This window comes from Oncorhynchus kisutch, linkage group LG29 (assembly GCF_002021735.2).
Source record: "Oncorhynchus kisutch isolate 150728-3 linkage group LG29, Okis_V2, whole genome shotgun sequence".
Classification (NCBI taxonomy): domain Eukaryota; kingdom Metazoa; phylum Chordata; class Actinopteri; order Salmoniformes; family Salmonidae; genus Oncorhynchus; species Oncorhynchus kisutch.
In genome coordinates this window covers 20071975-20092933 of record NC_034202.2, presented here as the reverse complement: position 1 = coordinate 20092933, position 20959 = coordinate 20071975, and the positions used below count along the sequence as shown (strand labels likewise).

Sequence of the window (20959 nt, the reverse complement as noted above, 5' to 3'; positions counted from 1 at the left end):
ATCAGGATCAGAGCAGCACACAAACTCACACACACACACACACACACACACACACACAGCCCTTCTCACTTCTACAAAGTGTCTTTGTAGCGGTGTTCAACTGCAACCTTCTATGCAACAGGAAGTGTAGTTCACACAGGAACACAGTGCACCGTGGTCTCTAGACCATCACTGCTTCAGCAAGCCCCCCTAAAGATGACATTTGCATCTTATGTGCACACATGACTAATCCAAACCCTAGCTAGTCTAACTTATTCATGTGTTTACTTACTATTCTTATGACCCACCAAAGGAAAAACTTAGCGAACAGAGAAATATGAAGGTAAAACCATGAGGCCATAATTCCTTGTGATTGAAGCATCTTAAAGCACCTGAATAGATCAACAGTACCAATTATAGCTGGTACATGTTTAGAGGATAGGGGATTGTGGAGGGTGGGGTTAAAGAAATGGGGGGGGGGGGGCTTGCGTGTGAAAGAAGAGAAGGGCAGGACACACACACTGCCTTCCCAAACTGCTTTCCTTCCTGGCCATAGGATGTGTGTTTCGGGTTGTGCTGTGTATGGGGTGTGTTTTTGGCAGAAGTACTTCTCTGTCTCTTGCATGTCAGTGGATGGGCCAAACAATGAGGCAGGCAGGAGAGAGGGACACCCATTGTTAAGCCTAAGCAGACGGGGTGACCTGTCCTCTAGCCCCTTTATACCCTACGGTCATGTTCCAGGTCTCAATGGTGACTGGACAGGTGCCAACTAAACACAGTAGCTTCTATTATATATGCGTGTCACTTTCTCACCATGTGAGCACATGCAAATACTGTACGAATGGAATTCACAGGAGGTTGGTGGCACCTTAATTGGGGAGGAAGGGCTGGTCATATTGGCTGGAGGGGAATAAATGAAATGCGATCAAATACAAATACACTATGTGTGTGTGTGTGTGTGTGTGTGTGTGTGTGTGTGTGTGTGTGTGTGTCAGTCTCATGTATTTTCATCTATCAGCAGCAGACCACAGCATTAAACAAGGAACACACTCAGTAAATCCCTTCTGGGCAACACCAAGGAAGCTACAGAAAATGTCTTGCATCAGACACATCAACATTGCACAGCAATGTGTGTCTAGGCTATGTGTGGGCGGTGTGTGTGTGTGTGTGTGTGTGTGTGTGTGTGTGTGTGTGTGTGTGTGTGTGTGTGTGTGTGTGTGTGTGTGTGTGTAGAAAGCCTACATCGCGTGAACCTTTTTTTACACATTTGGCTGCCTTAAAATGTAATCTAAAAATGGATTAAATGAGAGTATTTCCTTACAGATCTACATAACCTATTCCACATTTTAAAAGTGAAAGAAAGTTACAGAACATTCCCAATACTACGTGGTTGATACTTGGCGGAAGCACCTTTGGCAGCAGTTACAGCTGTGAGTCATTTGGAATACGATTCATTGCGCCCATATATCCATTGTTTTGGTCACAATTGCTCAAACTCATTCAATTTGGTTGGCAGTCATTGATGAACAGCAATATTCAAACCTTATCTCTGATTTTCAAGCAAATATAAGTCAGGACTGAGATTAGACCACTCAGGAACACTCAACACCTACTGGAAAGCCATTCTGGTGTGTCTTTGGCATTAACATTTGTGTAATTGTCTCACTGAAAAGAAAACCTACCCCTGGGATAGAGTTTTCAGAAGACTGAGGTGGGTTTTTCTCTAACTTTTGATCTGGGCTTTGCCCCTTTCATATTTATTTGGATCCTGACAAACTCCCCAGTTCCTGCAGATTACCTATAGCATGACTGGCACCACAATTACAAAAATCGAATTTAATCCTGTTTTAGATCAAATTTGAAGGCAGCAAAATGTGAAAAAAAGTTAAAGGGGTTGTAGACTTTCTGTAGGCACTGTATGTGTGTGTATCTGTGTGTAGGCACTGTATGTGTGTGTATCTGTGTGCATGTATGTGTGTGTATCTGTGTGTAGGTGTCTGTGTGTGTGTGTGTGGGGGGGGGGGCAGGCAGAGTGTACAGTGGGCTATGCAGTGGGCTATGCAGTGGGCTATGCAGTGGGCTATGCAGTGGGCTATGCAGTGGGCAGTGGGCTATGCAGTGGGCTATGCAGTGGGCTATGCAGTGGGCAGTGGGCTATGCAGTGGGCTATGCAGTGGGCAGTGGGCTATGCAGTGGGCAGTGGGCTATGCAGTGGGCTATGCAGTGGGCAGTGGGCTATGCAGTGGGCAGTGGGCTATGCAGTGGGCTATGCAGTGGGCTATGCAGTGGGCTATGCAGTGGGCTATGCAGTGGGCAGTGGGCTATGCAGTGGGCAGTGGGCTATGCAGTGGGCAGTGGGCTATGCAGTGGGCTATGCAGTGGGCAGTGGGCTATGCATCACCAAAGTAAAAGCTGTAATAGCACAGATTATTTACAGATTACTTCTTGAAACAGGGCCAATCTGCAGGGATGTCTAGCCCCATATTGACTATCTACAGCACAAACACGGACTGTTAAATATTTGTCCTCAAGCCCCAGCCAGCGCCCACAATTACCAACTCTGACGCTCTGAGCCAAGACCAGGGTTTGGAACCAAAATTGTTTCCAATTGTTTCGTTCTGAACAGAACCAATTATTTTTTCCGTTCTATTCCACTGTTCCGACAGATAGAGCTGCTTGCTATAGACTGCCAAGGCTATAGTTGTTTACATGCGCGATGGACAACCAGATGCAGAGCGCAAGATGCGACTGACATTTTGCGGGTGGGGAGAGAGGGTTGAGGAGGAGGCTCAACCCATTATGACATGTATTATATGAATCAGGCCCACATAATTATACCTACGGAGGAGAGGCTTCTATGAAGGAACTTTGAATGGCTTTGAACTTCAGAGAGTTGGACCAGAGCTAGCTAGATGGCTAACCAGCTTGTGTGTGCAGAGCGGCACCAGAATTAAAAACACGTCTTACCTTTTTATAGTTAATAAATCCAATGTGGAACGTGATAACTATAGTGTTCTTAAGTAGTGTTGAAAAGATTAATCCATTCTTCTCTCCCTAATTTCTGAATCACGCATGTAACATCAGTAGGCTGCAGTAGCCTAACCTTCCTAGGGAGGAGCACATTGCCTACACACCACTGGCAAAGATTTTCAGCTGGCAGGCAAACACTGGAATATGTGTCTGAGTGACCGAGTGAGAGCTCTGGCATAAGCGCCTTGTTTAATTTTTTTGTGGGACTGAAAAAAATGCCCTGAACTTAAAATAAAGTTATTAACCGGTTCTCATGCTTTTTGAAAAACGGTTCTGTTCCAGAACAATATAGATCACTTTCAATCCCATTTCTGAATCTGTTCCTCTTAAAATGTAGTTATTTTCCAGTTTTCGGTTCTGTTCCATGAACTGTTTCAACACCTGGCAGAGACAGTGTGGAACTGAAAAGCTGATCTGACATAATGAAAGGGGGGATATAAACTGTGAGGAATTGGAAGAGAAAATACATTTCCTTATAGTACAAATGTAGTATTGTCCATTTTTATCTACAGAAGACACACACACACAGCTAGATGACAAGACCTTATCAATAAGATCAACACAATTAAAGCCCACAGAGCAGGTGATCCGAACCCAGCCCCAACCCCCTCCTTCCCTCTCTCTTTCCCTCCTCTCTGAATGTCAAGAAGACTCAAGTCAACAGGGTCAGAGCTGTTTTTAAAACCAGCCGCCCACCCTACTAAAAACCCCTAAAACCACAGCTGATCTCTTTTGGCTTTCTGTTTTAGGAATGTCACTCCAGAATAACCTGTCAGGATGTGTGTGTGTGCATGCGTGTGTGTTTTAGAGAGAGCGAGAGAGGGTCAAACACCCCTTCTGCCAACCACCTAGCAACCATCCTGGATGGTAAACAGGGTTGTCCTGGTCTTCCTCTCCCAGACCCCTGCCAACGGACACCCCTCTTCCCCCCCACACCCGCCACTCCATCACATTTCCTGGGCAATATTATCACAATGGCTGCCCAGCTTGTCATGGCTTCCCTCTCTCACTCAGCTCCCTGATTCCCAGAGAATACAGTCTGGATAACACATCGTTATGTGTGTTAAATACAGTATCCACCCTTGTCCACCACAACATTGCATTGTAGCTTTTCACTAAAGCCAAGGCCAAACCGAGGTGCTCACCCTCAACCACCAGTCTACAGAATATACTGTAGGACTTACAGGCATTTACAACTACAAGGGTAAATATGGCCAACATGTAATGTATTGCTCTTTTTGAACCGTTCTCAATTTTTGGGGAGATATAATATAATTTATAACATATGAGAGAGAGAGACACCATATACATTTAGTGAATACTGTGTTTGATTGAAACTACTGTCAATGAATCATCAATCAAAAGAAAGTCCTCCAGTCCATTGTATTGAAGCAACCATAAGCAGACAGCAATAGAGGAAGTTCTGGAGGCCAAATGGTCCTTCCACTCTGATAACACCACACAAAGGTCAGGAAACGTGACAGGGGGAACGAGAAAGAGAGAGAGAGAGAGAGAGGTACTAGGGGCCACAGAACTGCATCATTCCTCAGACCTGTGGGTCAGGACCCACTTGTGGGTTGCGGCAGGGATCCAGGTGGGTCGTGGGAAGAACATTGCAAATTTTATATATACAGTACCAGTGAAAAGTTGGGACACATTCAAGGGTTTTTCTTTATTTTTACCATTTTCTACATTGCAGAATAATAGTGAAGACATCGAAACTATGAAATAACACATATGGAATCATGTAGTAACCAAAAAGTGTTAAACAAATCTAAATATATTTAATATTTTAGATTCTTTAAAGTGACCTTTCTTTGCCTTGATGACACACTTGGCATTCTCTCACTTCATGAGGTAGTCACCTGGAATGATTTTCCAACAGCCTTGAAGGAGTTCCCACATATGCTGAGCATTTGTTGGCTGCTTTTCATTCACTCTGCAGTCCAACTCATCCCAAACCATCTCAATTGGTTTGAGGTCGGGTGATTGTGATTGTGGAGGCCAGGTCATCTGATGTGTCCACATCACCAACAAACTAACATGGTCCAAACACACCAAGACAGTCGTGAAGAGGGTACAACAAAACCTATTCCCCCTCAGGAGACTGAAAAGATTTTGCATGGGTCCTCAGATCCTCAAAAGGTTCTGTAGCTGCACCATTGAGAGCATCCTAACTGGTTGCATCACTGCCTGGTATGGCAACTGCTCGGCCTCTGACCGCAAAGCACTACAGAGGGTAGTGCGAATGGCCCAGTACATCACTAGGGCCAAGCTTCCTGCCATACAGGACCTCTATACCAGGCGTTGTCAGAGGAAGGCCCTAAAAATTGTCAAAGACTCCAGCCACCCTAGTCATAGACTCTTCTCTCTGCTACAGCATGGCAAGCGGTACCGGAGCACCAAGTCTAGGTCCAAGAGACTTCTATACAGCTTCTACTCCCAAGCCATAAGGTTCCTGAACAGCTAATCAAATGGCTACCCAGACTATTTGCAGTGCCCCCACCCCCCACCCCCTCTTTACACCACTGCTACTCTGTTGTCATCTATGCATAGTCACTAATAACTGTACCTACATGTACATACTACCTCAAATAACCAGTGCACATTGACTCTGTATCGGTACCCCCCTGTATATAGTCTCGCTGTTGTCATTTCACTGCTGCTTTTTACTTGTTACTTTTATCTCTTATTCTTATCTGTATTTTTTTTAACTGCGTTGTTGGTTAGGGGCTCATAAGTAAGCATTTCACTGTTAGGTCTACAGTAAGAATTTCACTGTAAGGTCTACACCTGTAGTATTCGTGACTAATAACATTTGATTTGACACATTTGATTTGATTTGAGATGAGTCTGTTACTTGAACTCCATGAAGCATTTATTTGGGCTGCTATCTGAGGTGCAGTTAATTGCCGATTTCTGAGGCTGGTAACTCTAATGAACTTATCCTCTGCAGCAGAGGTTATTCTGGGTCTTCCTTTCCTGTGGTGGTCCTCATGAGAGCCAGTGTCACCATAGCGTTTGATGGTTTTTGCAACTGCACTTGAAGAAACTTTCAAAATGTCTAAAAGTAATGATGGACTGTCGTTTCTCTTTGCTTATTTGAGCTGTTCTTGACATAATACGGACTTGGTCTTTTACCAAATATCAAGGCAAATCTGTTAAATGAAATGCATTCCAGGTGACTACCTCATGAAGCTGGTAGAGAGAATGCCAAGAGTGTGCAAAGCTGTCTTCAATAAATAAATAAAAACCTTTGAATGAGTAGGTGTGTCCAAACTTTTGACTGATACTGTATGTATATACACTGAACAAAAATATAAATGCAACATGGGACAATGTTGAAGATTTCACTGAGTTATAGTTCATAAGAAAATCAGTTAATTGAAATATATGCAATAGGCCCAAATCTATGGATTCCACATGACTGGGAATACAGATATGCATCTGTTGGTCACAGATACCTTTAAAAAAAGTAGGGGCGTGGATCAAAATCTCCTTTGCATAGAGTTGATCAGGCTGTTGATTGTGGCCTGTGGAATGTTGTCCCACTCCACTTCGATGACTGTGCGAGGTGCTGTATATTGGTGAAAACTGGACCACTCTGTCGTACACGTCAAAATAGAGCATTTCAAACATGCTCAATGGGTGACATGTCTGGTGAGGATGCAGGCATGGAAGAATTGGGACATTTTCAGCTTCCAGGAATTGTGTACAGCTCCTTGCCACATGGGGCTGTATATTATCATGCTGAAACATGAGGTGATGGCGGTGGATGAATGGCATGACCACGGGCCTCAGGATCTCATCACGTTATCTCTGTGCATTCCATTTGCCGTCAATAAAATGCAATTGTGTTCGTTGTCCATAGCTTCTACCTGCCCATACCATAACCCCACTGCCATCATGCAGCACTCTCATCACAATGTTGACATCAGCAAACCGATCGCCAACATGCCGCCATACATCTTCCTAGTACAGTTGAAACCGGGATTCATCCGTGAAGATCACACTTCTCCAGCGTGCCAGTGGCCATCACATTGAAGGTGAGCATTCGCTGAAGTTTGTTACGATGCCAAACTGCAGTCAGGTCAAGACCCTGGTGAGGATGACCCTGGTGAGCACTCGGATGAGCTTCCCTGAGACGGTTTCTGACAGTTTGTGCAAAAATTCTTCAGTTGTGCAAACCCACCGTCCCATCAGCTGTCCAGGTGGCAGGTCTCAGATGATCCCATAGGTGAAGAAGCTAGATGAGGAGGTCCTGGGCTGGCGTGGTCACAGGTGGTCTGCGGTTGTGAGGCCGGTTGGACGTACTGCCAAAAATCTCTACATTTACATTGGAGGTGGTTTATGATACATTACATTCTCTGGTAACAGCTCTAGTGGACATTCATGCAGTCAGCATGCCAACTGAGCACTCCCTCAAAACTTGAGACATCTGTGGCAGAACAAGGTGCACCTGTGTAATGATCATGCTGTTTAATCAGCTTCTTGATATGCTACACCTGTCAGGTGTAGATTGATTATCTTGACAAAGGAGAAAGGCTCACTAAAAGGGATTTTTGCTAAATAAGCTTTTTGTGCGTATGGAACATTTCTTTAAATGTTGCATTGATTTTGTTTTATTGTTTGAGCATAAGAACACAGCATTAGAATAGCAGGAAATTGCCTTTAAAAACTGCAAAAATGGTCTGTGTATGTTTTTTCACCTGCTGTGCAATTAACTGTTTGAGCAGACATCTTCCCCCAATGTGTCTCTTTCCCCCTCTCTAGGGGAGGAGAGGAGAGCAGAAGGGAGGAGAGAAGAGGAGAGGAGAGGAAATGCCAAGAGAAGAGAAGACAATAGTGTAGAAGCCCAACGCAGCACAGCAACCACCCACAGGTTTTCTAAATGCTGTCTCCTCCTCTCTCGCCTCTGTTCTCTGCTAGTAGCACAAACCACAGACAGAGGAGACATGAATAAGGTCTCAGTCTACACCTTGTATCTGGGTCTCTGCCCTTTTCCTGTCACTGGGAAGGTATTTTAGAACATTGACAAGGGCTGGGGAAAATCTCCATAATGCATTGCACAAACTCTTTGACAGTTATTCAAACCGAAACACTCTCACGGCTGTAGAATATGAACCACAGTACAAAGAGTTGTGTCGTATTCTCGCAACTTGTTACTATCTTAAATACTCTAACTTTAACAACATTTACATCTACCATCTCCCATTTTACTGATCCTGATCTACACACACACACACACGCACACACACACACACACACACACACACACACACACACACACACACACACACACACACACACACACACACACACACACACACACACACACACACACACACACACACACACACACACACCTTCTTAGTAGCCATTTACCTTAATGGAGAGGTGCTTGCTCTCGTGGAGGATCATCTCCTCAGAGACCACCAGAGTCCGTGTGGGGTTACACAGGTCCAGAGGCTACACACGATTGGGTGAGAGGGTAGATTTAAGGGTTAGATTAACATTGGATTAAGGTTAGATTAAGATTAGGCAACATCCTAGGAATTAGGATGACATTATCCAGGGCAAAATACTGCTTCTAAATATTACTTCAAACACAATACATTCACTAATGCCAGTACACAATATTACAGCCAAAGTAATTAATACTGAAGTCCATACACTGCTATTACAGCCCAATATCATTCGCAACACTCCTAAATATCACTCAATAGAGATAGAGGTATAGATAAATACACATGTTTCAAGTACACAAATATTTGGGAGGGATGTTATAAGTACACGAGGGAGCATGTGGCTACAGTACCATCTCCATCTTGGCTCCAAGCTCCATGCTCTCTGCCCCACACCAAAGGGAACAATACAGGCTCTGCAGCTGGCGGCTCTCGTGTAGCTACAGTCGCTCCAGTCTCTACAGAGATCCTCGCCGTGTGAGCTGTGACTGCAAGGAGTCTATGAGCCGCTCTATAAGGGTCTCGCTCTGTGAGAAGGCGCTAGGCTAAAAGTGCTAGTGCCGCGGGTTGGTAGCCACATCCTCTTGTGGACCAGGGCTAGAGAGCCAACAGGGCCGTTTCACTGTGTCTCAGAAGGGTGCAGCTGGGTGACTCAGTCAGTCAACAGGAAGTACTATTACAGACCAGTGAAGGGTCCTGGGTAGTTCAACTCTCTAGTACAATCGCAGCCTGAAAATGGGCATGAGTGCTTGGATGTAAGCATGTTGGGGAAATGTGGTTCATTCCAGTGTGTTTATGACAAGAGTCATATGTACACACATACTGTACCACAGAGCAGTGTTTCCCCTAGGTTTCTTTCAATAGGTAATACTGCCGTGTAGTAAGTAATACTTGGTGATATCATAGAAGGAATACAATTTCCTCATATATTTGAGATATAATATTAAACATTTTCGATCATTTATTTTTTTAAAGACTGTGAGTCTGGTGACTTTTTTAAAAGGATATTCTACTCTAAAATGCATGGCAATTAAATGATTCTCTGTTCCTTAGAAACTCAATGACAGTTACATTTTATCTCTTGATCTCAATGACATCAGCAGCCAGTTTTATATTAACCCAAAGCTAGTGTAACGTTACTGTATGTTAGCTAACAATTATTATATCCATCTATGAATAGGGTTGGCTACACTTCCAGGATTACAAAATAGCTAGCTAGTTACCTTGGAGTTAGTTTTTTAGATGATCTGATAAGAATCTGAGGAAGATATGTAACTCTTAAAAGTGTGTCTCGGCAGAAGTTGAAACAATAAAATTAAATCTATATATATTTAAATCGTTGGCGGCAATGACTTAGCAGCGGTGGTGAATATAGGGAAACACTGCTGAGGTGAGAAACTTTGGTGTGGTTTAGTCTGTTTTGTGTCTCAAAAGAAAATCCCTCAAAATGTGGATCCCACTGGCATCACCATCAATATTGAAACACCTGTATGCTCTAGGGCAGTGGTTCTCAAATCTATCCTCGGGGACCCCCAGACCTTCCACAACTTTCACAGTTTAAGCCTTGAACTAGCTCCCCTGATTCATCTAATCATGGGCTCGGTGATTAGTTGACAAGTTGAATCAGGTGTGCTAATTCTGGAATAGATCAGATACGGCTGGGGTCCCCGAGGAGAGGTTTGAGTACCACTGCTCTAGGGGATTAGATACGGCTGGGGTCCCCGAGGAGAGGTTTGAGTACCACTGCTCTAGGGGATTAGATACGGCTGGGGTCCCCGAGGAGAGGTTTGAGTACCACTGCTCTAGGGGATTAGATACGGCTGGGGTCCCCGAGGAGAGGTTTGAGTACCACTGCTCTAGGGGATCGGACAGGGAGTAGTACAGTGTTTTCTGCATGAGGGCTCATCTATGGATCTTTTTCAGTATTGATTGGTGTAGTCAGGGGTCATCGTAGATCAACCTCCACTGTAAGCCAATCACTGTTCTCTGTGAATACATCATCTATCCACTCAGCACTGAAAATGACAGGGCGTTAACTGACTCGATGGGCTGTAGGGGGCATTGGTGTGTGTTCCTACCGTATTGTGTTTTTAGCATTACCAGCCATATAGGCCAAAAGTTATCAAAATAAAAGGGGGGGAAAAAAACTAACGTCACTAACAGAGTAGTGGAAAGATGGGGATTCACACACACACCTGAACAAAGATGGGGAAGATGAGGATCTTGGGTGCTGCTTTGACGTAGCCGTAGTTGCCGTGCGGGTTGCCGTGTGGTACATGGGAGCGTACTATAGTACAGTTCTGGTAGTTAGCAAAGTTGGAGGAGCTCTGGGCCTGCTGGTAGCTGGGTGGGGGTTGGCCAAAGAGGTTGGCATCGGATGGTTTAGATGTCTTGGCGTTAGTGGAGCGTCTTAGGAAGGTGGTCCGGCCTGCTAGACCTACACCCCCAGGTGGAGCACCGCCACCCCCTTGAGTCTGGGGCACGCTGGCCTGGTGTGAGTACATCCTCCCTGCTGAGAGACATAACACACACACCCCAAACAAACACACACACACCACACATTTTGGGAGTTAGCCTGGGAACATAGAAGTAGAATGAGTGTTGACAGAATTGCCCTGCCAAACCGCCCTTGTTCACTAAAATCCTAGTCAGTAGTAAATGGCTTACCCAAGGTACCATGCTTGTCCTGGTAGATAGGCCTCAATACCTGAAGTAGAGACAAAAACATAATAGTCAATGGTTCTGTTATAACAGTTGACCAATACCATTATGCAATACATTGTTACAGGAAATTGTCACATGTAATGTATCCATTCCACCATAAAATAATGCCTGACATGAGGTGAAATTGAAGCAATGACAATGCAGACCAGGCATGTTAGGCATGGAAAAGGGCCACGGACAACTACTTTTAACTAGAGCCCTATGAGTAGCAGTGGCCTGAACCCAGGTCTATGCAGGGGTTGTGTAGTAGTGGGCTGTGCGTCAGCCCTGTGTGACACATTGTGTCCCTGCTCTGACCTATGACTTCCAGAGGGCGTTCCCATCATGCTCTCTGAGCCCCATGTCATATCATGTCTGCAGGGGTGAGCCTCTCCTATAAGGCAGACTGTAAGGGCTGCTATGCTGCCGGGCACACACACACACACACACACACACACACACACTCAGGCAGCAGCTCACAGACTAACCGACAGCCCCACTGTCTCTAGGTTACTGGGTCTGTGGAGAGCAGGGTATACAGCCTCCTTCACGTCCCCTAAAGGCCTTTTAAAAAACAGCTACTATGTCACGGAATCCCACAACCACACAGTCAGCATTACTGCCTTTGATTGGCCATGCAAGCTCAATGAGAGAGATAATGGAGAAATAGGGAAAGACTAGAAGTTCTGGGTTTTCTGCATTCATTGCTTCAGCATAACTGGTCCATTCTTCCAGGCTGGCAGATTAGTGTCAAATTGTTGGGGATGTGAAGGAATCAAGTTCACAATACAGTGTGTTTCTTTCTCCATTCGGTGCACTTTACTATGTCTTTATCATAAAGAGTTATTTCCCCATACACAGCATGTTACAGTGTGCATCATTTGATAGAACACCTCTTGAGGCCACCATGACTTTTCCCATATAGTCGCTTGAATACTACTTACTGGTGAGGCAAATCTCAACTCTTGGTTGTATATTATCATACATTTAAATTTGTATTAAATTACCTATTTAACTATGTACTATATATACAGATATAGATATATATACAGTATATACACATACAGTACCAATCAAACGTTTGGACACACCTACTATTTCCAGGGTTATTCTTTATTTGTACTATTTTCTACATTGTAGAGCAATAGTGAAGACATCAAAACTATCTTGTAGCGTCATACACCAAAGGTGCTTCAACAAAGTACTGAGTGAAGGGTCTGATTACTTATGTGAATATCATATTTCCATTTTTTTTTTTTATTATTGATACATTTGCAAACATTTTAAAAACCTGTTTTTCTTTGTCATTATGGGGTATTGTGTGTAGATTGACGAGGGGAAAAAACCGATTTGATACATTTTCGAATAGGGCTGTAAACGTAACAAAATGTGGAGAATGTCAAGGGGTCTGAACACTTTCCGAATGCACTGTATACGTCTTTAATTTGCACAATGCACATTATATCCGTTTGAATTGCACAGATATTTCTCAGGTTAGAATGGTAAAGTATATCTCTGATTTAGATGGCATGTAATGTAATGTATATCAAGTAGAATTGGCATGAATCTGTCCCAGGTTTGAATGGCACATACAGTACTGCGAAAAGTACTTGCCCCCTTTCTAGTTTTTCCATATTTTTGATACTGAATGTTTTCAGATCTTTAAACACGACCTAATATTAGATAAAGGGAGCCTGGGTAAACAAATAACATAACAATTAAATACTTATTTCATTTATTTCAGAAACAAAGTTATGCAACACCCAATGCCCCACTGTGAAAAAGTCATTGCCGCCTTACACTCAATAACTGGTTGTGCCACCAACTTGACTGTTGGTATGAGTTTCTTACTGTGGAATGCCGTGTTTTGGTTTTCGCCAGGCATAATGGGACCCATGTCATCAAAAAAGTTATACTTTTGAATCATCTGTCCGTAGAACATTCTTCTAAGAGTCTTGATGATCCTCCAGGTGCTTCCAAGTGTTTTTTGGCAAACTTGAGTCCACTTTTATGCCTGGCGAGATCCTTAATAGAAGGAAGCATGAATTCTGCTCTGTATCAGAGAAGAGCTGAAGCTATCAGTATAAGAGCTGAGCTGAAGCTGAAGCGCAGCTGGGTCAGGCTGCAAGACAATGATCCAAAACACACAAGCAAGTCTACATGAACATTGGAATGGCCTAGTCAAAATCCAGACCTAATCCAAATTGAGATGTTGTGGCAGGACTTGAAACGAGCAGTTCATGCTTGAAAACCCGCAACTGTCGCTGAGTTAAAGCAGTTCTGCATGCAAGAGTGAGCCAAACGTCCTCCACGTCAACGTGAGAAGACTGATCAACAACTACAGGAAGCATTTGGTTGCAGTCATTGCAGCTAAAGGTGGCATAACCAGTTAATGAGTGTAAGGGGGAAATTACTTTTTCACACATGGGAATTGGGTGTTGCATAACTTTGTTAATGAAATAAATGAAATAAGTATATACTTTTTTGTTATTCATTCACTCAGGTTCCCTTTATCTAATATTAGGTTTTGGTTGAAGATCTGTCAACATTCACTATCAAAAATATCAGAAAGGGGGAAAATACTTTTTCACAGCACTGTATCTTCAGTGTATGTCAGGGTCTGGATAGTGCCATCGAGGGGGTAGGGCAGGAGCCTGGGATGGACCATGAGCCTCTGCTCCCCCACCAGTACCTGGCTTCCTGGGTTGATGGGGGCCAGGATGATGTAGTTATCCCCGTTGGACGCCTTCACTCTAGTCCCCTTCAGCGTGGCTGTGTGGCTCTGGCTATGGGTCTGGCTCCTGACTTTACCATCCACCTCCTCTGCCCCCCTTCCTACGCGCCCCCTCTCCCCCCACGCCCCCCCTACCCCTACCCATCCTAACCCTCCCCCGCCAGCCCCCTCAGAGCCGTTGACCAGCACCCGGCGGCTGGTCCTGTGGTGGGCAGGGAGGGGGGGCACGGCCGGGGGGGACATGTCCCGGTCTAGCCGGTCCTTGGACCTGTCCCGCCGCCTGGTGGGGGGCGAGGGGGCATCATAGTTGGAGGAGGATGAGGGCTTGTAGGAGGGCCGGTGGATGAGGCCCTCGAAACTGGGCTTGGCGGCAGGCCCAGTGCGCCACACCACCACCTTGATCTCATTGGAGCTGTTTCTGTAGAGGGAGGCAGAGAGGGAATGTGACAACTGGTCAGGAAGAGTTTAAAGATAAGCTTAGCCAATGGATGCGCGCATAGAGACTACGAGCCACAGTGCCTGTATAGTGTTTGCTGTGCATAGATAGCACAACCCATCAAACTTCAGAATGTAACATGAGGTGTTCTTTAAGTGTTGAAGATAGCTATCCCTGTCAAAGTTGGTTAAGTCCACTACTTCCTCTGTGTCTCCCTGCCTGTTGTACCTGATGGCGTGGGCGACCTCCACACATTTCCACTGTTCTACAGGCTGACCATTGAGCTGCAGCACAGTGTCCAGCTGCTGCAGACCTGCCTGATCCGCCGGACCGCCTTGGGACAGGAGAGAGGGCAGAAGAGGGTCAAACATGCACACACAAACACATATACACACAGTTACACGCACCAGCTTCTACCTACTAATACCTACATGCAAACCTGATTTGACCACCTCAAAAAGAAGGGAAGAGGGGGACAAGAGAGGGTCAAATATACACCTGCACCCATACATCTAGACCAACACACACACACACACACACACACACACAGGCGGGCGGGGAGTGGGGAGCCTTGCCTGAATCGACAGCCTGAACCCTCACTGGGGAGTCAGAGCAGATGGTGAAGCCATAGCCGTCCTTTCCTCGAAGGATGGTCACCTATAGAACACACAAACAGACATAACATCACCATAAAGCATTACTCATTCATGTCTATATATGTACACGGAGTGAAATGCAAATACTACATCTACAGCAAGCAGGAGCAGTGATGAACAACATGTGAGCATATGCCTACAGATCAGAGAGATGTTCTCTGGCCAGGAGCTGAGTGTGTCAGGATGGAACGCGTGTGGATGCCAGCCACACAGATTAGCACTGTGGCCCTCATTAAAGGTGGCCGGCGCATTGGTGTTGATCTGACGCCAACTGTTGGCAGCATCCGCACAGAGTAAGAGGGCAGACACACACACACCTACACACACACACACACACACACACACACACACACACACACACACACACACACACACACACACACGTACGATGCCTTTCTGTCAGAACTCCAGGAATAATGACTGTGTGTGTGTGGTCCAAAATCAACAGTGCTCCGCTCCAATACACATTGTTTCCATCTCATCTGCTGACAATAGGGCATCTGAAATCTCTACACACACTTTATATTATAGCTCTTCAGCTGAACATTAAACAGATTGAGTACAATGTTGCTTTAAAACTCTTAGCAGTTTTACATCTCCCCCCTTTTGGTTCAGATCAGGATGGTAAGAGGGTAGACTGATCCTAGATCTGTGCCTATGAGCAACTTCTACCCAAAGAGCATGTCTAAAAGACTGGCATCAAGATGCATAAGCGTATTAACTTGTTTAGCTTTGATAACTACAGTACAACCCTCAGTAGCCAAAGGGGGCTGGTATAATGGTCTTAGGGACAGTTCCTAGAATTCCTTGACGGATTGCCCTTCAGGATTGACCGTCTGTAATCTAGTGAGATACAGAGTCACAGTCCATAATCACTGGTGACATCCTGTATGTCACCCCAATGCCATGTCACCGCCCCGGTGACAGCCAGGTTGACCTCTTCATCCTGCTGACTGACAGGCTGTGGCGGGGCACACACAAACATGATAGTTTTTTACGCTTGTTTTTGACAAGACACAAACAAGTTGATGAACACATTATGGCAATTATTGACCGACTTTCCACCGATAAAAATACATGATAATCTTGATAGTCTTTTAAAATGTTTGATAGATGATCATCCTGATAGATAATCTGGTTAGTGGAGGAGTTGTCACCCTGTCATGTCAGAGTAGTTGTGTACCTGGTGTCAGGGACAGACAAGGATCAGAGCAGCATATTGTGTGAGTAGACGACTGTTTAATAACCCTACAGCCTGGCTAAAGACCAGAGACAACATCACTACTGTCAGATCAGAGAGAGAGAGAGAGAGAGAGAGAAGACAGACAAGACAATAAGACAATGAGACAGAAAGAGAGAAATGAGATGGACAGATGAAGAGAAAACGAGACAAAGAGGCAGATGAGGAAATAGAGAAACGACAGAAGCAAATAGAGAAAGACTGGGTGAGAGTCTACGGGAGACAGTAAATAAAATAAATGAAAAAGAGTAAGGGAAGGAAAGAGTTGGGGGGCTCTGTAGGGGCTAGGTTGGCAGTCAGTAGGGTAGGGAAGGTAGAGTAGAGGGGCGGTGGGAAGAGGGGATCGGGGGTGGGGGGGTAGTGTTAATGAGAGGTGCCCCCTGGCCTTTTTGAGCGTGGGACTGGACCACTGGGAGACCAGATACACACCGACTGGCACCCAGGGCCTTACAGTGGGCACACGGTGGTTACACACACACGTTGTTAATAAAGGAACCCTCATTCCTGGTCTCGCTCTCACATGCACTAACACACACGTCCAACCTTCAGGCCAAGGTCAGAGAACCAGCAACAATTGCCTGACAGGCAGCATTCACAGCATTTGTTCAAGGATGCTATTCTCCCATCTCCAGCTCGCCTCAAGAGCCTCTACAGCCTCAATCTTTCTCCTTCCCCTCAAATGAGAAGGTTACAAGCCCAGTATGAGTATGAAACTACTGTTGCTCGCTATTTAGAGCTACTCAAATGAGTTGTACAGGGGTGTATTTATATAACTGATTGCGTAGGAGTGTGTGTGTGTGTGGTGACTCGGAGTGGTGTTCTGTTGTGTCCTGTGAGATGTGCAGTGTTTGTGTGTTTGTGTGTGCGTGCGTGCGACTGAATTTTCTCTCTGTTGCTTTGCCTCAGCAACCTCATATAAGACACTATCTGACTATGAGAACACAGCCAGGAGCCAATCCACTGTCTGTCTGTCTGTTTGTCTGTTTGTTTGTCTGTTTGTCTGTCTGCTGTGTGCTTCTGCTCAGTTTGATGCCTCTCCAGTCTGTCAACCTGATGTGCCTCAGTGATTTCACTACTGACCTGCACAGTTACACACTCTCACACACACAAACACACACATGCACAAACTTACACACACACAGGCACACAGAACTAAAGCAAAAAACAATCCACCCCAATGTCTGTTTGTGTGCTGAACACTACAACACTAAAATTCCAGTAGGACAGCCCCGGTCCATTGTGCAGGGCCACATCTGGGTCACTCTGGTTTGGTGACAACGTGTCTCGGGGCCACCAGAAAAACCAAACTCCCTGCCAGCCCAGCATTATGTCCATGTCAACACGCTGTACTGATGTGACGCCATGCAAACTCCAATCAAGACAGAGTGTCTTAGGCCAAAGTTGATTTGGATTGTTAACCCCAACTGATTGCAAACTGTTAGATAAGATGGGCTTGTGCTATGTCTATAAGCCATAAGCTTTAGACTGTATGGAAGTAGTTTTGAAGTGAGGATAACAGACTCCAGACTTTGGAGTGTTATGTTAAGCCTGTGGGACTGGAGGATTCTCTCTCTTTATTTTCAATGTATCTCTTCATCAGATCTGTCTCTTCTCTCGTTATGGATGAATAATGTAGGTGAAAGAGACCTGGTTCTTCAGTCTCAGGAAACAGGGGAAACACTCTCTCTTTTCATCCTCTCGTTTCTTACACTGGTTTCCTCCTCATCGCTTCCCTTACATGTTAGACACTATGGGACTGAGCTGTCCAATGGCAAACACTTGGCTATATTAGTAGCGCCTAAAGGCTTTAATATAAATTCCCTAACTTTTCTTCTTTCTATCATTGTTCCAGTGCATTAATCCAATTTCACTATCCTAAAAATCTATACACACGTAGTTTCAGTTTCACAAGCAATTGACCATTGTCTGTTTCCTACGTCATTGCTCTTCTACCATTGCTTTCCGTTGTTATTTCCTGTGCTATCTAATGTATTCTCTTTGTCAGTGTTGCAGTCTTTCCAAAAGAGCTGGCTACACACAGAACCCTACTTCTGCACCCGTCCCACTCCCCTCCCCGTCTCCTTCCATCTTCCCTCTCACATACTTCTGCACCCGTCCCACTCCCCTCCCCTTCTCCTTCCATCTTCCCTCTCCCCCCGTTCTCCACACATCCATTCGCACACTCTCCTACCCCACACCCTGTCCTCTCCCTCTCGTCTCACTCACACACTTACTTGACACTCTCCCCCCATTTGTCACACCCCCATGTACAACAAACCTCTATCTCTCCCTCCATCCACCTCTCTCTCCCACCGTCCCTCTCTCCAGGTGATTGTCTAGGGGAACAAACCTGAGGCAGTCTAGCAGTGATGCAGATCCTACACAGCCCGTGGATGGTATGCATGTCTGCAAGCTCCTCCTGAGGACAGACCCACTGTGGATGCTTCTCTGTCTACCGTCCTGGATGGTTCCCTGAGGATGTTCCTCTAGAGTTCCTCTGTTCTTCTATGGGTTCTCACAATGCTGTATGTGCTCTTCAATGTGTGTTCCAAATCTGATCCCAGACCTCTCTGTATGGTGGTTCACTTGTCAGGATCCTCTATAGTCCAGTCATTACGGTTTGTGTTGATTGCTGTCCTCTATGCAGCAACCACTAGGTATGGTCCTATCTGGATGGTCAACAGACAGTCAATGAGATGCACTAGAAACAATGATCTGTATGTGGTCAGCGCAGTCAACAATTAGATCCTCGGAGTGCTGTGTATGGCTCCACACAACACTGTGTCCTCAGAGGGCTGTGTATGGCTCCACACAACACTGTGTCCTCAGAGTGCTGTGTATGGGTCCTCACAACACTGTGTCCTCAGAGTGCTGTGTATAGCTCCTCACAACACTGTGTCCTCAGAATGCTGTGTATGGGTCCTCACAACACTGTGTCCTCAGAATGCTGTGTATGGGTCCTCACAACACTGTGTCCTCAGAGTGCTGTATATGGCTCCTCACAACACTGTGTCCTCAGAATGCTGTGTATAGCTCCTCACGACACTGTGTCCTCAAAGTGCTGTGTACGGCTCCTCACATTACCGTGAGTCTTCCTAGCACTGTCCGGTCTTCTCTGCTCTGCGGAGAGAAGACGAGCGCTGTGCTCGCGGTGTGCGTGTCCGTGTGTGGGGGCTGGCGTCACAGAGGCGAGACTGGTGCTGGGTCGGCCTGCTCCAGCCACACTGCTCTTGGCATGGCTGCTCATGGGAACTCCACTCAAGAGAAGAATGGGAGGAAGTGCCCCCTCACCCCCCCCCACCTCCCCCCTCAAACCCCTCTCTTTCGCCTCCCCCCACCCTGAGCCCTGTCCGGGCCAGCCTGTTTTGCGCCGGCCATCGATGAGCCCAGAACAGCTTCCTGAGCCAGCAGTATGGGGCTGGGAGAAAGAGGTGAGAGAAACAGCTCACATACACACAGACTTCTGATCATACTGTAGAGGTGGAAGCAGAGAAGAGCACTGGCAGTGAGCACTCTTATATACATAACATGTATGTTGTGCATACGGAGGTGGGAGAGAGTCTGTGGACGCTCAATAACACAGCCATGTACAATAGACACAGTCCCATATCTTTATGAATTCCACCTACGCCATATTCACCCACATACACTAGCAATAAACATCCAAGCAACTTCTTGTTGTGCTACTTTTGCACTGAAAGAGGAAAGACACGCTGAAACGATGAAGGCTTAAAGGCCATGTGAAGCAGTCCTACCGTCTTGGACCACAGAACACCGTCCGTCATTTTCAGACTATTCTACATGTCGAATAGCCACCGTTCGTCCACATAAAGCATGTGATCTACTGTGCATTGCTGACTTGCACTACATGACAAAAAGTTGCTTCCAGGGGCAGTTTGGAACTCAGTAGTGAGTGTTGCAACCGAGGACAGGCGATCTTTATGGGCTACGCACTTCAGCACTCGGCGGTCCCGTTCTGTGAGCTTGTGTGGCCTACCACTTCACGGCGGAGCCGTTGTTGCTCCTTGAAGTTTCCACTTCACAATAACATCACTTACAGTTGACTGGGGCAGCTCTAGCAGAGCAGAAATCTGATGAACTGACTTGTTGGAAAGGTGGCATCCTATGACGCTACCAAATTGAATGTCACTGAGCACTTCAGTAAGACCATTCTGCTACTGCCAACGTTTGTCTATGGAGATTGCATGGCTGTGTGCTCGATTTTATTCACCTGTCAGCAACGGGTGTTGCTGAAATAGCTAAATCCACTCATTTGAAGGGGTGTCCACATACCTTTGCACATAAAGTGTACATTATGCTGCCTCCCAGCTAACAGCACATGTTCCCACAACTTTAGAGAACGTTCCCTTAAGAGTCTCATTATGGCATGAGCTATCGTTTTCATAGGAATGTTCCCATGATGTGAAAGGAATGTTTCCAAGAGACCATTCCCTTCATGTCAAAAATAACGTACCCAGAACGTGCTTAACATGTTCTCAGAACTTAAGATATCAATGTTCGAGACACATTTCATGGGAGCTTTGCAAGAACATTTCTGTGTAGCAGTTGTCAGGACATCACCTGATTAAACCAAAGAAACATTCTCCCCCAAAAAGTTATGGTTTCATTACACATTATTACATTATTACTGGTGTCCAGCCGATCAAGACCCTGATTGATGGACCACTGATCCATTCGTAGCTCTTTGTCTGTTGG

At 45.6% G+C, this 20959-nt stretch overlaps 2 protein-coding genes across 3 annotated transcripts in view; both read right to left on the bottom strand.

The window, feature by feature from the left end:
* Window positions 1-10770, bottom strand: part of LOC109874136 (regulator of G-protein signaling 3) — a 150756-nt gene extending 139986 nt beyond the window's left edge. Inside the window, exons 1-2 of one of the 2 annotated variants that reach the window (XM_031808887.1) lie at window positions 10670-10770; window positions 8395-8478 (exon numbers count right to left, since the gene is read on the bottom strand). The gene's annotated coding sequence lies outside the window, so the exon portion shown is untranslated. Of the gene's footprint in view, window positions 1-8394; window positions 8479-8827; window positions 9124-10669 lie in introns of those variants that run through there. The other variant, XM_020465937.2, reaches the window with a different exon arrangement.
* Window positions 10771-13764: 2994 nt separating this feature from the next.
* LOC109873599 (regulator of G-protein signaling 3-like) overlaps window positions 13765-20959 on the bottom strand; it is a 42395-nt gene continuing 35200 nt past the window's right edge. The window contains exons 5-7 of the mRNA XM_031808753.1: window positions 14923-15004; window positions 14576-14681; window positions 13765-14329 (exon numbers count right to left, since the gene is read on the bottom strand). Coding sequence (XP_031664613.1) covers window positions 13765-14329; window positions 14576-14681; window positions 14923-15004 — 753 coding nt within the window. The remainder of the gene's footprint in view (window positions 14330-14575; window positions 14682-14922; window positions 15005-20959) is intronic.